General features: G+C 26.4%; 1 protein-coding gene across 2 annotated transcripts in view; it reads right to left on the reverse strand.

Annotated features, from left to right (window-relative positions):
* LOC129957132 (integrator complex subunit 6-like) overlaps positions 1-18,194 on the reverse strand; it is a 29,269-nt gene extending 11,075 nt beyond the window's left edge. Inside the window, exons 1-8 of one of the 2 annotated variants that reach the window (XM_056069297.1) lie at positions 18,129-18,194; positions 15,680-15,757; positions 14,973-15,212; positions 10,716-10,899; positions 8,677-8,808; positions 3,660-3,895; positions 2,426-2,578; positions 415-547 (exon numbers count right to left, since the gene is read on the reverse strand). In XM_056069297.1, the coding sequence (XP_055925272.1) occupies positions 415-547; positions 2,426-2,578; positions 3,660-3,895; positions 8,677-8,808; positions 10,716-10,899; positions 14,973-15,212; positions 15,680-15,718 (1,117 nt within the window). In that variant the 5' untranslated portion in view covers positions 15,719-15,757; positions 18,129-18,194. Of the gene's footprint in view, positions 1-414; positions 548-2,425; positions 2,579-3,659; positions 3,896-8,676; positions 8,809-10,715; positions 10,900-14,972; positions 15,213-15,679; positions 15,758-16,515; positions 16,745-18,128 lie in introns of those variants that run through there. The other variant, XM_056069296.1, reaches the window with a different exon arrangement.
* Positions 18,195-20,398: the final 2,204 nt, after the last annotated feature.

Here is a 20,398-nt window from a genome sequence, read left to right on the forward strand (position 1 = left end):
CAAATCCAGTACAAAAAATAAATAAAATATATCTAAAAAATTAAATATTTAGAAATAAATACAGATAAAATGGTGAATACATTTAATTACCAACATTATTAAATACTACATTTAATTCCCAACAGTATTTTACAAAGAAAATGTATAATAAATAACAAATATGTTAAATTCTATTCACAAATTTTTTTTAAACCTTTTACCCAAGGTAATTCTTTATACTAACAGTATAATCTTAATTTACAGCAAACTGAGTTCTTTCGATAGGTTAGATTTTAAATTTATATAAAATAAAAATACTTCCTTTTGCTTTTGAAAATTGTTAGTTGAGGTAGAATGAAATTAAAAGCAAGCAAAAGAAATTACAATATTAAAATCTATTTTAAACAATTGTAAATCAAGTCTCATAATACATACCTAGTAAAGGTAATAAAACTGGATAATTATAAGGCATGACAAACAAATTGACACATGTGAGACTTGTACTGGCCTTCAAGTAACCAAATGGATAATCCACTTCACTGTTCTTGTAACTGTTGCTCACAAAAACCTGAAGCATGAAAATGATTATAATAATTATTATTTAATATTTATTATTAAGTTATAAAATTGTTCCTTTTTCTGTCTTCCTCAAAATTTTAATGAGAAAAGGACCAGATAATGCAGCATATTATGTTGGATAAATCTACTTTAAGTTGTATGCATCTTTATCATAAAAGAATTAATAAAATGTAATTATGCGTCTATACAATTACTGACTAAGGATTTTTTAGTTTTATACATAGAGTACAAACTTATGTATTTTTCTGTATCATTTACTGCTTTCTAAAAAAAAAAAAAAAAAAAAAAAAAAAAAAAAAAAACCTCAAGTTCAAATTTTCAAAATTAAAATTTCATAATTCACTATGCAGACTTTACCTAAAAACAGTTGCAGTTCTTTATTAGAGAAATTTGAAGATGAATGAAATCTCAATATCATGTGTCAAAGAAAATTGGTGTTTGAAAGAATACACATCTACTTCAATTAAAAAATATGTACAATATCTACAAACATAGTTAATTTAATAATAATATTACTAAAGAAACACTCTAGCCTAAAACAATATGTCTGATGATATTTTATTCTCTTGCTACATATCATAAACAATTTCTTTCACTAAATTGATTGGTATTTTTTAACAAATTACTGAATATTGCAATAGAATAAAATATACAATTTGAAAAAAAAAAAAATGCGATTGAATTCAAAAAATTAAATTTAAAAACGCTCTGAAAATTTTTTAAACTCTAACTGTTCACCTTTCTTCACTATCTAAGTAGGTAACATAATTTGTATAGAGAATATGAAATTATTCTGATTCAGTTAATAATATAAATACATATACATTCCACTTTACAATTCGATGCAAAAATTATGCCCATTTGATTTTAGCTTATAGTCTTAAGAATATGATAATTTAATGTCTTTATGATAAAAGAACATTTGAAGCTTGAAAGCACAATCAATTTTAGTGGAATGTATACAACATTTACATATACGGTATTCAAAAAAAAAAAAAAAAAAAAGGAAAATGCCACACACATTATGCTACATTAATAATGTTGAAATAACATTACTTAAAATTTTCAATAGACAAGGCTAGCAAATTCTTCATAATACTGATATTGATTTAAAAGATTTTTCGCAAAAGATACCACAAAACATAACTAACCATCTACAGATTTCAGTGAAAACAAAACTTTCAACAATTTAAAACTCCAGAAATATCAGAATAATCCAAAAGAACAAAAGGATTTTAATGTAAGATATAAATGGAAAATCCAGGATATAGATGAATATTATTCTGTTTGAAAAACATGCTTCATTAATTAAATATATGCATGTGCATATACATTTAAAAATTATCTTTATTATTGAATTTATTAATTTTTATTGTCATAGTTATAACTTAAATGTTCTTTTTTAATTTAATCCAAATTTCAATTTTTTTCATAAAATATTGCATATTATTTAAATAAAAATTAAAACTAGTCAATGCAAGAACATTTTATATATATTCTATAATATGCATGCAATTTTATGTATTTCAAGCACATATATATTAAAAAACCTTTGATTAATTTTTTATGACATATACACATTACAAACATACAATGACACTGCAAATTTCAATATGCAGCTTGTTTGTTACATTGATATATTCAGTATTGTAGCAATTTTACATCATTTAATTGAATATTTCAGTTATTATTTACAAATTTATTCTTTTCAAATTTTAAATAGCTTGTTCAATTCTATATGATATTAAAAATATTTATATTATCATGCTTTGTTACTTTATATGGAAAACGGATGTTTATTATTAATACTTCAATTTCTCTAAGACAACGATTCTGTAATAACTTAAAAATTGAAATCATCTCTCACCTGCCATGCAATCGTTGGCTGCTTGCGAGAAAGAATGAACTGTGTGAGAGGACTGGGTTCTAGCTCATATTTATCAAATGGAAGGTTATCTATAACCATTGGTTCACTGTTTGCACAATTGAATTTCACTATTGGATGGGCTGTTCTTGGAGGCTATTGGAAGAAAAATAAATTAATTTATTTTTCATTCAAATTAGCAGAATTTATTGTCTAACATTGAGATAATTCAAAGAAAAAAATACAGTTAAAAATTATATTAATCTAAATTGTCAGGTTTTAACTTGATTATAGAAGCTTCAACTAAAAATAGGCAATGCAATGAAATAAGTACATTATACCAATTAGATTTATGATTTTACTTAAATAGAAATGAAAAATGAATTTATACTCAAAATTATCAAAAAGACTTATAAAACAAATTAAATCATGCTAATATTAAAATTTCCTTTATGAGATTTTGTTAAAAACAATTATAGTTGCACATAAATTAACCTCAGCCTTTTTAATTTAGAAAAATGTTAAAACTGGGCAATTGTTGAAAATCAAACAAAATGCACAAAAATTTATGAACTCTTTTCTAATTAAAAATATTTCTCAATAATAGAAATTTAATACTTAAAAATAATTCAATTGCTTCTAACAAGAAATAGTTATTCCCTTAAAAAATTTTTTTATTTGTTATCAATTTACAATTGATTATTTTACAACTATTTGCTTTGATTTACATTAAAATTATATTCTTATTTCTTGATTTTAAAAATAATAAAATAACAAAGAAAATATACCAGATATTACATCAAATAAATGTTAAATCAAACCACCTAATTTATATAAAATTAAATCAATCTTGAAATGCAGCTTAACTTAGTCAAATATTAAATGAGATGTCAAATATACTGAATTGCTCTGTGCTTATAACTAATGTATGATAAACTAAATAATAAATTAATTTTAAAAAATAATATTGTTCTAAAAAATGAAGGATAATGAGGAAAGCATAGCTATGACAAGATGTATAAATACTATGTTTCAAATGATAGACCTCAGCTACTTTTTTTTAAAATTTAAAATAGAAAATTTTTAAAAATGCAAAAAGTAATAATTATTATGATAGAAATTTGTTAGAATTAATTTATTAATATCAATAGACAAACATATTTGATTTAGAATATAGTCATTTTTTTATGTATTAAGAACACTCTTATTAGTTTTTAAAAAATGAAATAAAATTTACTAAAGCTGGACTTCCTGGATCTGGCCAGAATGATTCAGGTATTGGCCAATGTCCAACAGTGTATCCTTTCTGGGCTGACCTTTGCACATAAATAAGTTTGCGACACGATTGCCATGTGTTATTATTTGGTGGATATAATGGAGGACTTGCTGTGCCATTGTTCAGGTTGGGCTGAGTAGGATGCAGACTAGGAGAAGCAGGCTTATGGCTGCTCCTTTCTTCTGGAGCTGAAACTTCTAGATAAAAATAATTAAAATTAAGAATTAAATTTTATTTATTGAAAAATAACAGATCATGTAAAGACTTACAAGAAAGCTTTCTAAAAAATTATTTTAAAAAATTATAATGAATTATAAGTGAAGCACATAATAAAATTATAATAATTATATTATGTGCTTCAGATTATTTTCCAAGACCATTACTTTGAACTTTTAACAGAAAATAAAATCAATGAGAATATAAGGGAAATTTCAAATTTAAACAGTTCATCTATTTTAATATAAGAACTCACTAATAATTTTAATTAAAAAAAACTGTTAACTACTTTATGGATATGCGAAGAAAATCTAAAAAATTATAAAGTATTGCTAGAGAACTGCTTTAGCAATATTCGATTATAAAAGATTAATGTTATATCCCTACTGATGTTAATAAACTTTAACAAATTAAAATTTCACCAATTTATTTAAGAGATAAGAACTATAGGGAAATGAACAGATAAAGAAGAAAATAAATAATGCTAAATAAGCCAAAATAGAAAACTAAAATAATGTATAAACAAGCATTTATCAATTCACTAAAACTATTAATGTAGCAATTTTTATATAAAAAAAATTGCTGTTTGCCTCTCTAATACAAAGCTATAGTTTTTGATCATCCTTGATGAAATCTGGTAGGCATACCCTTCAAAACAAGCCAAAGAAAACTAACAGGTTTCCAAGTTCAAAAGTTAATTAAATACTATGAAACAGTTTTATGTTTTTCAATTATATCTCGTGAAAATATTCACCCAAAAAATATTTTTTACATGATCATGAAATTCATCCATATAATAATACTAATTTCTTTTCTTTACAAGTTTTCCTCTTCATATAAATTTTTTTTTTAATTTATTTTGAAATGCAATTTTTAACAATTGTTATCATCATAATTATCTTCAACTTATTTTCATTGTTTCATCGCTAATCAATCATATGCTTTTGCCAATGTTAATATTACGATAATTTACTTTCTTTGGACAAATCATGAAATAAGATTCTCATTTCCATCTTTATTTTATACTAGACGCTTTTGGCGACCAGCCGGTTTGCCAATCTTAATGCTCATTAAAATTTAAATAATTAAATATTTTATGCAATTCCTACTTTAATAGCTTCTTTATCAAAATATTTTAAAACTTCAAATTTTGACAGTCATATAAATTCACTCATAATATTATAAAGGCCTTCAGTCATAACGTAATATGTATCTCTCTAATTTTCTGTTAGTTCCTGTAGAATTTATGCTTTAAATTAAAGTGGAAATGATTAATCTGCAATTAATATAATAATATTTTTTACTAAAACAAAGCATTTTTTTTTATAAAATGATTGCTGAAAACAGTCACTGAGCATTTAAACCTTATAGGCACTGAAGAATATCTTTCTTAATTTATGTAATATCTCAAGAATTAGTCAACAAAAATTTCTCAGATTCATCATGAACAGATCGATTAATTAACAATGTTTAGTTTTAAATGCATCAAACACTAAGAAAATAAACAGAATTGATTAAAATAATCGGTCGAAAACAGGTTAAAAAACTACTTAAAAAGCGATGTACTTAAAACTATAAGCATAAACAAAAAAATATATGACTAACAAATTCAATTTAATTACAAAAGCATATAACTAACCTAAAAATAATTTAAATCAAGTTCGCATCGGTTGAAAATAGTTGTCAACAATCAGAACACAATGCGCATGCTTGAATTTTCAACACCAGTTATGGTAACACAAATGCGTGAATTTTCTACGCCAGTTGGGGTAACGCCTACTTATATAAAGGGATGAAAGGCAACATATTTGTTTACACCAGAACACAAGAGCAGAGACACAAAAAAATTTTTTCCCTTCAATGATTAGATTATGAGATTTTCATAAGGATTTCTTTGACAAATGTTGGAAAGGAAATCTCGCATATCTTTAAAAGAATACCTTAGGGGTTAGGGAATTTTATCCCTTCACTCATGACGTGGGAAATTCTAAACTCAGTAATTTTTTTAGAGCATGTGTTAGAAATATTTGAATAAAAAGAGGATTTAGATCAAGAAGTAAGAGAACATTTAGAATGAAAACAACAAGGGCTAACTTAAGATTTAAAAAAAAAAACAGGAAATTAAAAGATTTAAATTAAGAGATATCATTATATATAAGTTAAAAATATATTTAGAAATGTATTTTATACAAGCAAATATTGGAGAGGGAAATTATGCATTTATCCAAAAAATTCCTCTCAACAAAGATAGATTCCTTTTTATTTAAATAACTATTTTTGTAACAATTTGGGTTTAAGGCGACCAAAAAACACCAAGAAAAAATTGTCAAATTATAAAAAATATACAAAAATCATTATTATTTACTATGAAAAATTTTGAACATGCAAATTCGATGCTATATAGTTTGAATATGAAAATCGCCAAATTGGAGACATTTTTTCTTGTTTTTTTGGTTGGCATTACAACCAACAAGTACCCTATTTTCAAATTGCTTTCGATCCCTAGACAAATAAACAATGGAAATGATCTGCCAGAAACATCCTCTCATGCTCTCCAATTAATGCCTCCTCCTCCTTTCTGCATAACATTGTGGATCTTCAATAAAGCTGTGAATTTCTTGAATATCATTCACTAATGCCAAATAAATTGAAATTCATTTGAAATTGCATTCCTTAAAACGTTTTTGAGCTATCTCTGTTACAGACTCACAGATAGCCATAATGCCAAAATATGTTTTTCAGACTCAGGAAAATCTGAAGTGAAGAATTTTATCAAAAGAGTTTCAATTTTTTGACTATTGTAATACATAATGTTGCTTCGTTTATGAAAAGTAAAAATGAAATATTACATGTAGAAGCAGCCATTGTAATGTTTATATTGCTATTGAATAATTCAGTACTTATTGAAAAATAAATATCTAAGTATAAATATTATAAACAAAATATATAAATCTAGGCTTATTACAAAGTTTATATTATTGAAAAGTTTTGAAGTTTTTAACAAATACCAAAATTTTGTTTTAGTCTGCAAGAACTAAAAGTTTATCTCTGTATTTTAAACACATATGGAGAAATAATGCTTGCAAATATTTTTTTTTTTCCAACTAAATGCAAACAATAACATTTTATGATAAAAAGTACAAATTTATTATTTGATTTTTCCTTTATATTGGAGGGGGAAGGGAAATCGCCTGCTTTCCTTAATTAATATTGGAACTAAGATCTTATCTTGGGTGTATTTAAATATTCGAATTAAAACTATTAATTGAAACAAAAAGAAATGCATCTTCAGTTTTAAAAAATATATATTCTTTTGTATTAACTGCATGCCATTGGCAAACTTGTCAACTACATGTCATAGTCAATAGACTATCATATCTTTGCGAATTTTTTTTTTTTTTTGGTGATTAATTACTATTGGTCAGTTAATAAAAACACCCATACTTAGGTTAAAGCTATAATAGTAGTCTTTTATTATTACAATATTTTTTTCTCTCAGTAATGCGGCAGATACCAAACCAAAAGACCAAATTAACAAAAGCTAAAAATTTAAAAACTAAAAGCTAAGGAGGTTTATTGAAAAAATAAATACATATAAAAAAATGCAACTTCTGGAAATTAAGCTTATTAATTTTACATAATGTTGCTATTAAATCTTTCTCCTCCCTTATTTTTATCTAATTAAATTTACAAAAGCTTTTTATTTTTATTCCATGTGCATTTATACAATGTCAAACTATGGAAATAAAAGAAAAGTTTTATTTCATTTTTTTTTCAAACTGGCAAAATAAATTGTTGATGTTATGATGTTGATGAATCAAAATTAGAGCTTGAAAATAACTTTTCAGTCCCTAACTTCTAATAGTTATTAAAATCTTTAAGTACAAAAGTTGCTCGTCTTAATGAGGCACTAATTTGGTTAATTTATTTTTCAATCTTCAATATTAAAAAAGCTATAGTGAAATAAAAATTTGAGTCCCACCATTTCCACCCTCTTTGTGCTAGATAGACCATTTATAAACTCAAATGTTTTTACATCTCTAACAAAATATTCCAAGCCAGTTAAAATCCAAATTCACAAAATAACATGAGCAAAGTGTTATATGCATATTATATAACATTATTTTGGTTGAAGCAGAATGCAGGTTCGAAGCAGTGAAGAGAATTTGTATTTTTAATTTTGTTTTATTCTCTCTCAGGAGGCAGGCACAAATACTTACAAGAAGGCACAGTGTGGCACAAAAGCAGAAGTAAAGAAGCGGGAATGAAACAAATGATCTCTAGTGTTATATAACAGGAGACTTCCGACCACACGCCAATTCAATACACATGGTGACCTTTGACAAAGACTCCGAAGGGATCACTTTCATTTGATACGTATTTTAACACGGCTTCAGTTGAATTAATTAAACAGAAAGTGGAATTGTATCAGGAAATAAGAGAATGAAATTACTATGGGCTAAATTAAGATAAAGCTTTGGAAATTAATTTGGTTTAAATTAAGAGTTTAAAATACCATTAAACACACACACACACACACACACACATATATATATATATATATATATAAACAGAGAGAGAGAGACTAATTAGTAATAAAAATCAAGTTAAAAAGAATATATATAACTTTTGAATGAAAGGTGGTTTTGGGTTCTAGAGACCCTAATCGGTGAAGAACAGCAGAAATTTTCCTGAAATTTTGTTATGAGAACAATTGTAATAGGTAGTCTATCTATAGGAATCTATCTAAAAATGAACTTACCTTCACCATTAACAGGAGGAGGATCAGGACCTATTTTTTCAAAGTTTATCACCACACCACCTTGAAGTTTTTGTACAAGAGATTCTAAACACTGCATTAACATCCTTTGCGAAATAACTGCATAAGAGCGTCCTATAAAAGTTTAATAACAAAAATTTATATTAAAAATACCTTTTTGATAGGTAATATTAATTGACTGATTAAATAGTTAATTTCTAATTTCAAGTAACAACAGAAGATATGGAAAATATAAAAATATTAAGAATTACTTTAAAATTTAAAATATTTTTATATAATTTTATATTATTTTTATACTATATATTATTTAAAAATTAAAAAGCATTTCTAAGAGAATACAATTCAAAATTTCATGCATTTTGCACAGACATTCCAGAAATACATAAAATTATCACTCAAAAGGAACAATATTTTTTCCCAAACCTAGATAATCAAAAGGAATTGAAAGATTCACTTAAAAAAGAAAAGATACGTTTCCTCCACATAGTCAACATTTTCCTAAACTGAGGGAAAATCTACTGTCCAATCTCTACTCTAGCAGAATCCAAATTCTTTTTCATTGTGCTAGAGATGAAAGATCGGAGACACCGAAAAAAAAAACATAATTCTGCAGATCTAACGAAAGGAGGGGGGGGCAAGGATTCTGTTTATTTTTTATCTTCAGAAAGAAACATAAGCATCTGGATGAGAAAAACACTCAAGACTCTATAATAACATTAAAAACATTGCAGTTTTTAAGAACTTTTAATAATGCTGTGCACCTTGTATAAGTTTTTCAAATTCAATATTTTAAGACAATTCCCTTTCAAATCAGGTCCGGGAATATCGCCAAAATTCTTAAATTATTTTCTCATTTTTTTTTTTTTTTAATTTCTGATCTTTTAAATATTTTATAAAAAATTGAATTGGGGATATTTCAAATTTTTAACATTCTACTGAATTGCAAGTCACTTCAAAAAGTTGTTTAATTCTATTAACAACTTTTTGATAATAGATTCACATTCTTCATCTTGTAGTAACCTACAATTAACAAGAACAACTTGCAGCAAAAAAGATTTTGTTTGGCCAATTTCCAGATAATCTAATCTATTCACATTCCAGGCAATTATATAGTTGAGAAGAGACTTCTCCAAAAGTTTACAAATGAAGGCAGATGCAAAATTCTATGTTTCATGTATCAAGGCTATCTCATTTTTTTTTCTCTCTTTCTGCTGAATGGTAAGCTTTGCAAGAGTTATATGAATAATTTCCATATACTTTAAATGCCATTTCTGTTTTACATTTAAGCACTATAAAGATAATAAATACCACAATAGTATTTATTTCCCCATATTCATCTTTTACCATTGACAGAATTCTCAAAATAAAACCAAGTCAAAATCTGCTTCACTTTTCTGTTCCATAATATAATAGATGTGCATTTCACCATTTTCCCAAGGAATATTTTAAGAAACCGATAAAATATTTTTCCATGCCCCGAGTTTATCAAAATAAAATTTGAGAAGTTTTTACGAAGTGCAGGATTTCTACCTTCTATGGGAGAGTGAGACAATTTCTTTTTAATAAGAGAATTAATCATTTTAAGTACTACATGTGTAGAAACTTTGTTCAAATTCTTCAAAGAGTGGAATAGCACAAGGCTGGAATAAGCAAACATTCAATTTAGGCTGAATATAGTTTGAAAAGAAGGGGAAATAAAACTTTACAGTTCTTTCATCTAAATTAATATACAAAGATGTTTTTGATTTTACCTGTAACTAGCCAACTAAAAATGAACAGAAAACTTATCTGCATTTGTACTTGACAAACAGCCACCAAGTTAATAGAAAATACACATTAAAAAAATTATATCCTGGAATCAATTTTTAAATTTCATGTGCATTAAAATGAGAACAATTTCAATCTTTTAAAGTTCGTTAAGATATATTTTGAAGTACTGTGTGTATTAACATATCTTGAAAGAATAAAAAAAGTAAGTGAATTGAATACACAAAATATACAAACGAGTTATTACTTCTTACCTCCTGTGACTTCGCACATGACATCAACGGGGGAATGGTCTGAGGGCACCACAGTGCTGGGTTCCCTATCGGCTGGCGGGATTCCAGTTAATCTCAGCACCAATGAAAACAGACGCTGGTCCCAACGAAATGGTTCCTTTGTTAACTCTGAACCAGGGACAGAAGAATGCATTGGAAGATTCAACTATATAAATAAATAATGTAAACAAAATATAAGGATATTAACTTAAAACAGCTTTTCCATTTCTAAGATATATAAGATTATTAAAGAATATGTTATTTAATTTGAAATAATCATTAGCACTGATTTAAAAAAAAAATTTAAAATTCATTTCCATTAATAATAAAGATTAATGTATGTATGTGAATTGGCATTTTACAGAGCAGACTATTTGATTACAGCAATCGAATTTTGCACATATATATTTTGGAAGGTAACAATGTGCACCTTCAAGGGAGTTTCCTGAAATTTTAAATAATTAAAAATTAAGCTGAATTTTGTTTCCCCCATGATAATTTTCAAAATAATAATAATACACAAAAATAAAATTTACACTGCTTCAAAAAAATTTTTTTTTAATGTTGCCTTTTGAATTATACCAATTTAAAAATCATGTAAATTTTTCCAGAACTTCGACAATTTTTAATTTTTTGCTTACTTTCCAACAATAGATTACATTACTCGATTAAATTGTTTTCATTGTTTCAATAATTTTATTGTATATTCTATATTATTTTATAGTATATTCTATCGTATTTTATTCTATTATTGAATGCTAAAAACGAATTCTGTTTATAAGACAAAAGCAATGACATTATAATTTCATGAAATTTAGTACATAGATGAAGAGGATCTTCAGGTTTTTAATACAGTTACGATGTGAAGAGAATGATCTACATTAGAAAGGTTCATGTACACACTGAGCAGAGCTTATATGACTTCAATGTACAAAAATACAGCAAAATCATGAACAAAAAGTTTTATCTAAATGATTCCACTGAAACTAAATATAACCAATGCTCCCAGCAAGCCAGCTGGTTGCTAAAGGCATTTAGTTTATATAACATATTTTTATACATGTACTAAGTGTAAAATGAAGTTTTAAAAAAAATAACAGTGAAAGTCAAAAATATTTTATTTTAGGCTTGCATGCTTGGCATGAATAGTGACAGTTAACATAAGAAAAATACCAAAATATATTACTTAAAAACTTCTGTACCATCTTTTATAAATAAAATTATGGATATCAGCAATACATGGTGGTTCTAAAAAAACTTAAGGAATAAAATTTTCTATACTATCCAAATAGACCGGAAATACAATGGCAAGTATGCAATCAACTGTTAAAAGTTTCACTAAGCAACAATTCTCTTTTCTACATGCAAATAAAAGTACATGCCCTATCTACCACAACTCCAAAAACTCATTCTGCGAGTAATGATATGATATTAAATAATAAGCACAAATTCAGTAGAATTAATAGTGAGTTAATAAGCTTCATAACAACCAAAAAAACTGTTTTTAAAAATTTGAGGAAAAAGAAAATGGAATGCATAATTAAGCTGCATTAGGAAAACAAATTGCTTACTATAGCACAGCTCAAGTAACTTTAGTTAAATATGTAAATATTATAAAGCAAAATGTAATTTCTCAAACACAGCTGAAGTTTGATATACTTAATCAAGGTAGCCATTCAAATCTGGAAGAAAAAAAATCCCTATGTTTTTCCTGTGCATATATTCAAGATGCAAAAAAATGTGCAAATAGCACTCATGTGCATGGAATATGGTTTTAAAGAGTGGAAAAAGCAAGGAAAAAAATCAATTATTTTACGTTATTTGAAATAATTGTAAATATATACCTTCTTTTAATATGCTTACAGAAAAAAAAATCTTTATTATCTAGAATTTAACAAGACAAATACATGATACAAATCATTTAATGGATGCTTAACAAAAAACATTAAAGCAAAAAGTTTTTATTTATTCATTTTTGCCAATTTAAGCATTTGGGAATCAACTTTTACAGATTTTTCAGCCATCAGTTTCATGGAGCAAATGGACCTATCCATAAAAAATAAGGTACAACGTTTTTGTATGGTCCAACATACCTTTTTTAGCTATTTCACTTTCAGTGAACATATGTGGAAACAGTTACGATATATCATTGAATGAATTAAAGGACAAATGTGGTGCAACAAGTTTTAATGCCCATAAAAATTTAGCTTTAAATTATTGCTCTTGAACTAAAAAGTTTGAAAATAGCTTATTTTCAGACATTAAATTTGATGTGTCATACTAAGTCCAACATCAATGATGACTCTTTCGAACTGGCAGGAGTTTATGCTTTCCTCTTTTGACATGACTAATAATAAGTGCCTGTTTTCCCATATTATTTAGGCTTATAATCTTTTTACAAAGCAAGCAGTATGCAAAAAAAATCGATTTAGTGAAATTTCTCGAACCCATTCAGCAAACTCAGGATTGGATTTAATTTTATCTGTCCAATTCAAATCGCATACAGATTTTTAGCAGCTCATTGATTTAAAAATATCCTCTAATCTACTTTGAATCAGCTCACAATTTTAAAAATAATAAACAAACCATTCAATAAACTTAAGTTTGGTAGACTAAATATCACAGCACTGATTCCCAGATTGAATGTTGCTAATCCTGTCAGAGAAATATGGAGTAACAAAAATCTCCCACATGCTGATTATCTGCATTCCAACTGCTCACAAATCGAAACCGAAAGGATCTATAGAGAAAAAGATGCATGTTTCTATGTTAGACAATCCCGAATGGTATTTCATTCAACTATGACCTTTCATTCTTGCAATCTTTAGATATCAGCATTTTTTAAATGGGAAAAAAAAACTAAGAAACTAAAAATTCCCTGTGTTTTTCCAGTGGTATGGCAAACCTGTTAATACAATTTATAATGAGAATCCCAATATTAAAAGTGATTTGTCATGAACCAACAGTAAACTAATGTTAAAAATATTCATTTATAGAGAATAAAAATTAAGAAAACTTTCATTAAAGTATAGATTATAAAATTGGAAAACAAAAATACAGTGCTATTTTTATTCAATGATCTATAAAATAAATATGGAAACGAATAATATTATTGTATTCCATTGAATGTAAAGCTATATTTCTAACTGATAATTCGTAAGCACAATACATTGTATGATAATATGATAACTAATGCATAAATTGTCAAATAATAACACAATCTTTTCAAATATTTAAGATCTAATTTATTTATTTTTTAACTATCAGTGGCCAGTACACTGCTTATTAAACAGTCATGCTGCATTCCCCCTCTTTTTTTTAATTTATTTATTTAAATGAATATGCACTCCCAAGCTTTTAAACAGATTTCAACCATTAGCCAAATTTTGAAATCAAAGCATAATCAATTTGAAGCATTTTTTTTTTCTATTTATTTTTGAGTTGATCAAAGGAATTTGAAAGAAATCATTATTTTTTCTTTTATTTCTCTCTCTCTATATATATATATATATACATATATAAATGTATATAATAAATTTTTTTTTAATGATTTTCTAATTAAAACTGAAAAAGAAACCCAATAAGAATGAAATTTTATCTTTTAGTTAATTTAATTTTGAAGTTTCTAATATTAATAAAATTTTACTGAGATTATATAATAAATTGTTAAGCATTAAAAAATCTTGATATTCTATACACATTATTTTATACAAATTTAAGAGAAAACAAAATTGATTTGTTACATCATACACACAATTGATAATCTTTTCAAGATGTTATTGTCTGAAATTCCAATAATTTTTATTTAATTTTTTCAAAGATTTGTTTATGATAAAAAAGGCAAAGATAAAAACATTCATCCAATAATTCATTTTCTATTAAATATAATGAAACAAAAATATACAGCAGTACTTGTATATTAACTATATGCCATGTACAAACGTTAATTGCTTTTGTTTGAATTGCATCTACTGGTAAACTTTTAATGCATTAACAACATGTTGCTGATAAAATTGTCAAAAGATTGCTAGAATGAGTTAATACACAAGTATGAAGTCCTGATACAAAAGCTGTAAACTAAAAGATGATTGATACTTCTCTTTATTATAATAATCTACAAGAACAATTCATAGGAAATATATTTTCACTATTTCACAATTCTGATAGCATATTTGATGACTACTATAAAAATAAAAGCCCTGAAAAATTTGCAGAACATCATATTTTTGTTTCTCTTACCTCATCCTGCACTCCTAATGTGGTAGTGAGTCGTCCTCCATCAGTGATAAGTATAATAATGGAAGGTTCTAGATAAAAAGGGCACCTGCCCTGGCCATAGGTATCTATACCTGTCTGCATGCGATTGATGTTGAGGAGATCGAGTGCAGATTTAAGGGCTGCTCCAAGAGTGCTCATGCCCACAGCCTGTAGATTCTTCAGTTCTGTCATGAAAGTAGCTAAACTCTCCTTCCATCCAGCCTAAGTACAAAATAGACAAATCCTATTAAAATTATATTATATTATATATATATATATATATATATATATATACTTGATTGACACTAGTTACTAAAATTGCTATTAAATATTTAAACAAAAACTCTTGGAATTTTTCTGTTAGGAATATTCTAGTAATTAACAAGCTCGAGCATATTGAGAAGGCTCCATTAGTTTCCCATTCATTGCTAAAAAAGCTAAGATTAGCCATATTTTTGACAAGGCCTACTAGCATAAATGTTCTAAGACTTCTTTTATTATAATTTTATTATCATTCCAAGCAAAATACTAATTGCAGAAACAATTAGATAGCATTATAATTTCAATTATATTCATGTAGCAACATTAATACATCAGAAGGGAGAGATAAGGTAGTCTGCTAAAAATTAACTAATTGAAATTTTAGAAGGTAAACTAGAAATGAATAAAAATAATTCTAATTTTCTTACTTTTATGTTTCCTGGAGGCTCTTCAAACGTTAAAAGCATGTATCTATCTCCTCTACTGGCCGAGTCTCTTTGCCTAATCTGTTAAAAAAACAGATTTATTAATGTACTATATATATATATATCATGTACATTTAACTCAAAAAAATATATCTAGAAATACAGATTAATATAATTTACCAATTCTTAAAATCTGTTTTTTTATATTGTTAAACCTATAATTTATTGATGATTTTTTTCAAAATACAGAAATTTGATCTTCTTCAAATAAATGGGATTTTTTAATTACCATATTTTTTAGAAATATCAAATGAATATTACTTAAAATTTAAATACAATATTATTCTTTGTCCATACTTTACAATGGACCAGAGCTATAATGATGAATAAGGGGATTAATGTAAATTTCAAGATACTACTTGGAACAAAAAAGAAAATAAATCCACATAAAAGAAAGAAAAGCAAATTATTTTATTTTTTCAATTAATAAAAATTTTAATAAAAACTTGGAACTATTTATCCTTTTATACATAAATCATGATTATTCTTTCATATAATACTTGAAATACACAAAACCTACACAAAATATTATTTTTAGAAAATTTTATATTTTACTCGCTAATAAGACACCTGCATTCAAAATCTCTTCAGAATAAATAGTATCACTTCGAAACAAGTTTCTTTTTTTTTTTTTAAGAGAGAAAATAATTTTTAAAAAAAAGCCTTAAATCAAGGGAAGCGCAGAGCCCAGCCATCCACATCACAAAGGGAAAAGGAGGGGAGAAGACTTCAATAACGAAGAGTATGAGAGATAATGAGTCGGGCAATTTATACACAACCTTTATAAATTTTTCAACTGCGTCTTTAGCAACATCTAACAAAGTTGGTCTGGCTCCCAAGTAAGTTCTCTGATTCATAGAAGCACTAGTGTCTATCAAAAATAATATTATAGTCATTTTATCGATCAACAAAAAACGTAAAAGTTTCTAAAACAGCGACGAAAAATAATACACACTCTCTTTACATAATCCTAACAACACTGACTGAGGCCAAAACGGCTCCTTGCGTTTCACTTCGATGTTCGAGCAAACTATGGTTGCTCTATTGAAGAATTCGCCAAAAGCGCCAAATTTAGCTGTTACTTGGCTACACATGTTTATGGAGTTGGCGCTCTGCTTAGTGAAAGGTAGATAACCTAAATTCATTTGAAGAATATTAGATAAATTAGATACAGGTTAAGATAAAGATTATAATAGTTAATTTTTCATTGAGTTATTTAGTAATATTTTTAAACATTCTTGTCTGAAGCTAAATTATACGCAATAATTTATATTTTTTTCGCCTGTCTGAATGCGTGCGAATATCTTTTGTTTGTATGAAGTTAATATTTGAAAATTTTGGCCTCACTTCGTGATACAAAATTCGAAAATGAAATATAATTATAATAAGAAAGGAAAAATGGAATATGTTTGTATTAGAGCTTTTAAACCGCTTAAATTAGTATTTTGAAATAAGGAACATTTATTATTTTAATATGATAGAAACTTATAAATGTTCTGATATTATATTTAATATGTATTATTGAATTATATTTAAAACCGAGATAATTTTTTTATCTATTTTAAAATAATTAACAATCCTTTATCCTACTTAAGTATTTCTATTGAATGTTAATAAATGACCACATTTAGGAAATGAAAACCATTTTTCTGATTCATTCAACATTATTTAATTATGTCTTTATGTTGAGGGCTTGCAAATTAAATTTTTAAATAAAAGTTTAGTAAAATAGTTATGGAAAAAATTAGTATTCGTAAAATAGTTTCAATTGTTTTTTATTAATTGTTTCCGATGGCAGAAAATGCTCGTAAGTCGGAATTTAATTCAACCATAATGAAGTATCCATGGACAAAAACATAAATTCTCGGTAGCAGAGAATATTCGCATGTTGGAATCTATTTCCAAATTATCTACATATAAAAAGATAACTTATATCATGTGGTAATACGTATTCATGGAAATAGACACAATTGCTTGGAGGAGGCTGCGCAGTACGATATCTAGAGCACATCCGACTAGATTGTTCCCGTTGAGCTTTTATGAAAGAATGGGGCATATTATGCAAGTTAACAGCTACCAAAAAATGGATTTAAAGGAAACTCGATTAGATAAAATATTCAAACAAATTTAACTTTTTTTATTAAATGTTGGAATTTTTTATAGAGGTAAGACAAATCAATAAATATTTCTTTTCTTTGAATTGAGAACAACTCAAGAGATACGGCGACGTCACCGTGTTTTCTTTAAAAAAACAAACAAACAATTCCCCTTTATATTTCAAACATTCGAATGCTAACTTTCTGAGAACAAGTTGCACCACAGTAAGAAGACCAGAATTGGAATAAAGAAAATGAAGAAAGAAAGTTAATGTTTCAAGTCTAATTTTATTTACCTCATAATAAATTCAGTCCGTTATGTAAATAGCAAAGTCATATATACAGTGGCGGATTTCCGACAGACATTGGAGGCAGTCGTCTCGTGACTTCAGATCTGGGGGGCCTCAAAATCTATTTCGTAGTTCTGAATTTACAGAATTTTTATATTTTTTCATAGCAGTCTTGCATACAATTTTTTTTCCTTCTTTACTCAGAAAAAATAAAAGAAGAAGAAGAAAAGAATGAAAAGAAAGTCAATGAAAATGAAGTCAAACAAAACATGGGGGGGGGAAGGATAATTAAGAATAGAAAAACCAAAAATAAATAATTTCAAAAGTACTGATATGCGAAAAATTTCTAAAATATAAAAAAAAAACTATAAAATATTGGACAAAAAAAAAACCCTCAAAATATCAAAAACATTTGTTCCAAATAAATTTCAATATGATTGGCAAAATTATATGATTTGAATATTATTAACTGAGGAATATACCTGGACGATCTAAATGATTTTTTTACGCGAATAAATAATCAACTGTGTTTTATTTATTTAATTTACAAAGATAGTGTATTCGAATACATTATAATTAAAATGAATTTTCTGTCAAATTTCAGAATATCGCATAGAATTTATTTATTTCAAATTTGCTTTCAAATCCATGAGATCCTCCCCCCCCCCTCTTTTTGTTGGCTAATTGATTTTAGTCAACAATTCTCAACTAACATAAGATAAGAAAAAAGGAAAGAAAAAAAGAGAGCCCCCTTTCAAAAGAAATTTTTATGCCATTCCGTGCACCGATAAAAGGGTATAATATTGACCTCACACTTGACCTTAGGCCTAGGGAATGACATGGTTTTGTAGAGATTTCTGTGTATTTTCGTAACCTGCAGTCTATATTTCCATTAAAGCATTTTACTCTCACGAGATATTTTTGTTGCTGCATTTTTGAAGATGTTAGTTTTTAAATATGCGGCCATTTTTTTATGTGTAGAGACAAACAAATGCAGTATTTAAAAACAGAAAATACTTTTCTCAACTATCAGAAATATTTATTCACTGCCATTTTTGAATGATTCAATGTGAATTCATTCTATTATTTTCTGTATATGTTAATTTTTAAAAACTAAACATAATTTATAATAAAAATAATAAATAAAAAATGAATTTTTGTATTTAATTTAATATTTTTAAATGAAAAAAATCATTTGTGAATTCTTACTTTAAAAAATTTCCATAATAAATAAGGGATATATAACTGTTTGAATTATCGCAGTTGAAATTTTCTAAAAACATACTTAATGAAGCAACAAAAATAAAATCTTGCGACATTCTTAGGATTTATTTCCAACATAGAAAAAAAAGCAATGAAAAAATACATTTCGTGCAATGACTTTCATCAACACATATGTTCTGAAAATTTCATTATTTTGGGAAAAAAAAAATCATGTGAATAGTATTTATTATCGAAAGAATTACTATCAACTAAATGGTGGAATTTTTATTAAAGTGAACTCAGTTATGGGAATACTAACATTTATTAAAACGAAAGAGTTGATAATTATATAACTCTTTTAATCAATCCTTTAATTAAAAGAGTAATTTAACCTTTTCTGTGCTGTACAATCATCAGTTGTTGCTTTTGTTGCCGTTAAAAATATGCTTTTTATTTTTGTTATTTTATTATGTTGCAAAATTTAATTCTTTATTTTAGTTAATTTTAAAAAATTATAATTCAATGCTATGTAACGCTAGAAAAAATATATAGTTCTGACTTTCCTGAGTGTTCGTTCTCCTAAGTAAAATGTGCGCACGTGGCGAATAAAATCTTTTTTTTTTTTTAATAATGTTCAAAAGCATTGAGAGTAAACGATGCTGAGGTTGAGGGATTTCTTTTTTATTCACTGGGGCACATAATTTGATAATGTCTCCACATCTTGTGAAAAAAAGAGTAAAAGTAAGCTGACTCTCATAAATTTATGTCAGAGAAAGTCAATTATCCCTAACTGTTACCAACGGTTCAAGACGCGGGTAAGAACAAAGACGCTTTTTTTTTTTTTTCCTCCAATCCAAGTAGTTATGAGAAGCTGAAAAAATACTGCAACTTGCACAGTAAGAGCTGCTTTAAAAGAGGCGAGCAAAATTCTTATTTTATTATATTAAGCTTTTTTGTATAAATTTTTATTTATAAATTTATTATTTTTTAAGCAAGTTCAGCAAGTATAAACTATTAATAAATGTTCATAATAAAATAAAAAAGAGCATTCATTCTATTTGACTGTAGTGAAA

Source organism: Argiope bruennichi, chromosome 11 (assembly GCF_947563725.1).
Source record: "Argiope bruennichi chromosome 11, qqArgBrue1.1, whole genome shotgun sequence".
NCBI lineage: Eukaryota > Metazoa > Arthropoda > Arachnida > Araneae > Araneidae > Argiope > Argiope bruennichi.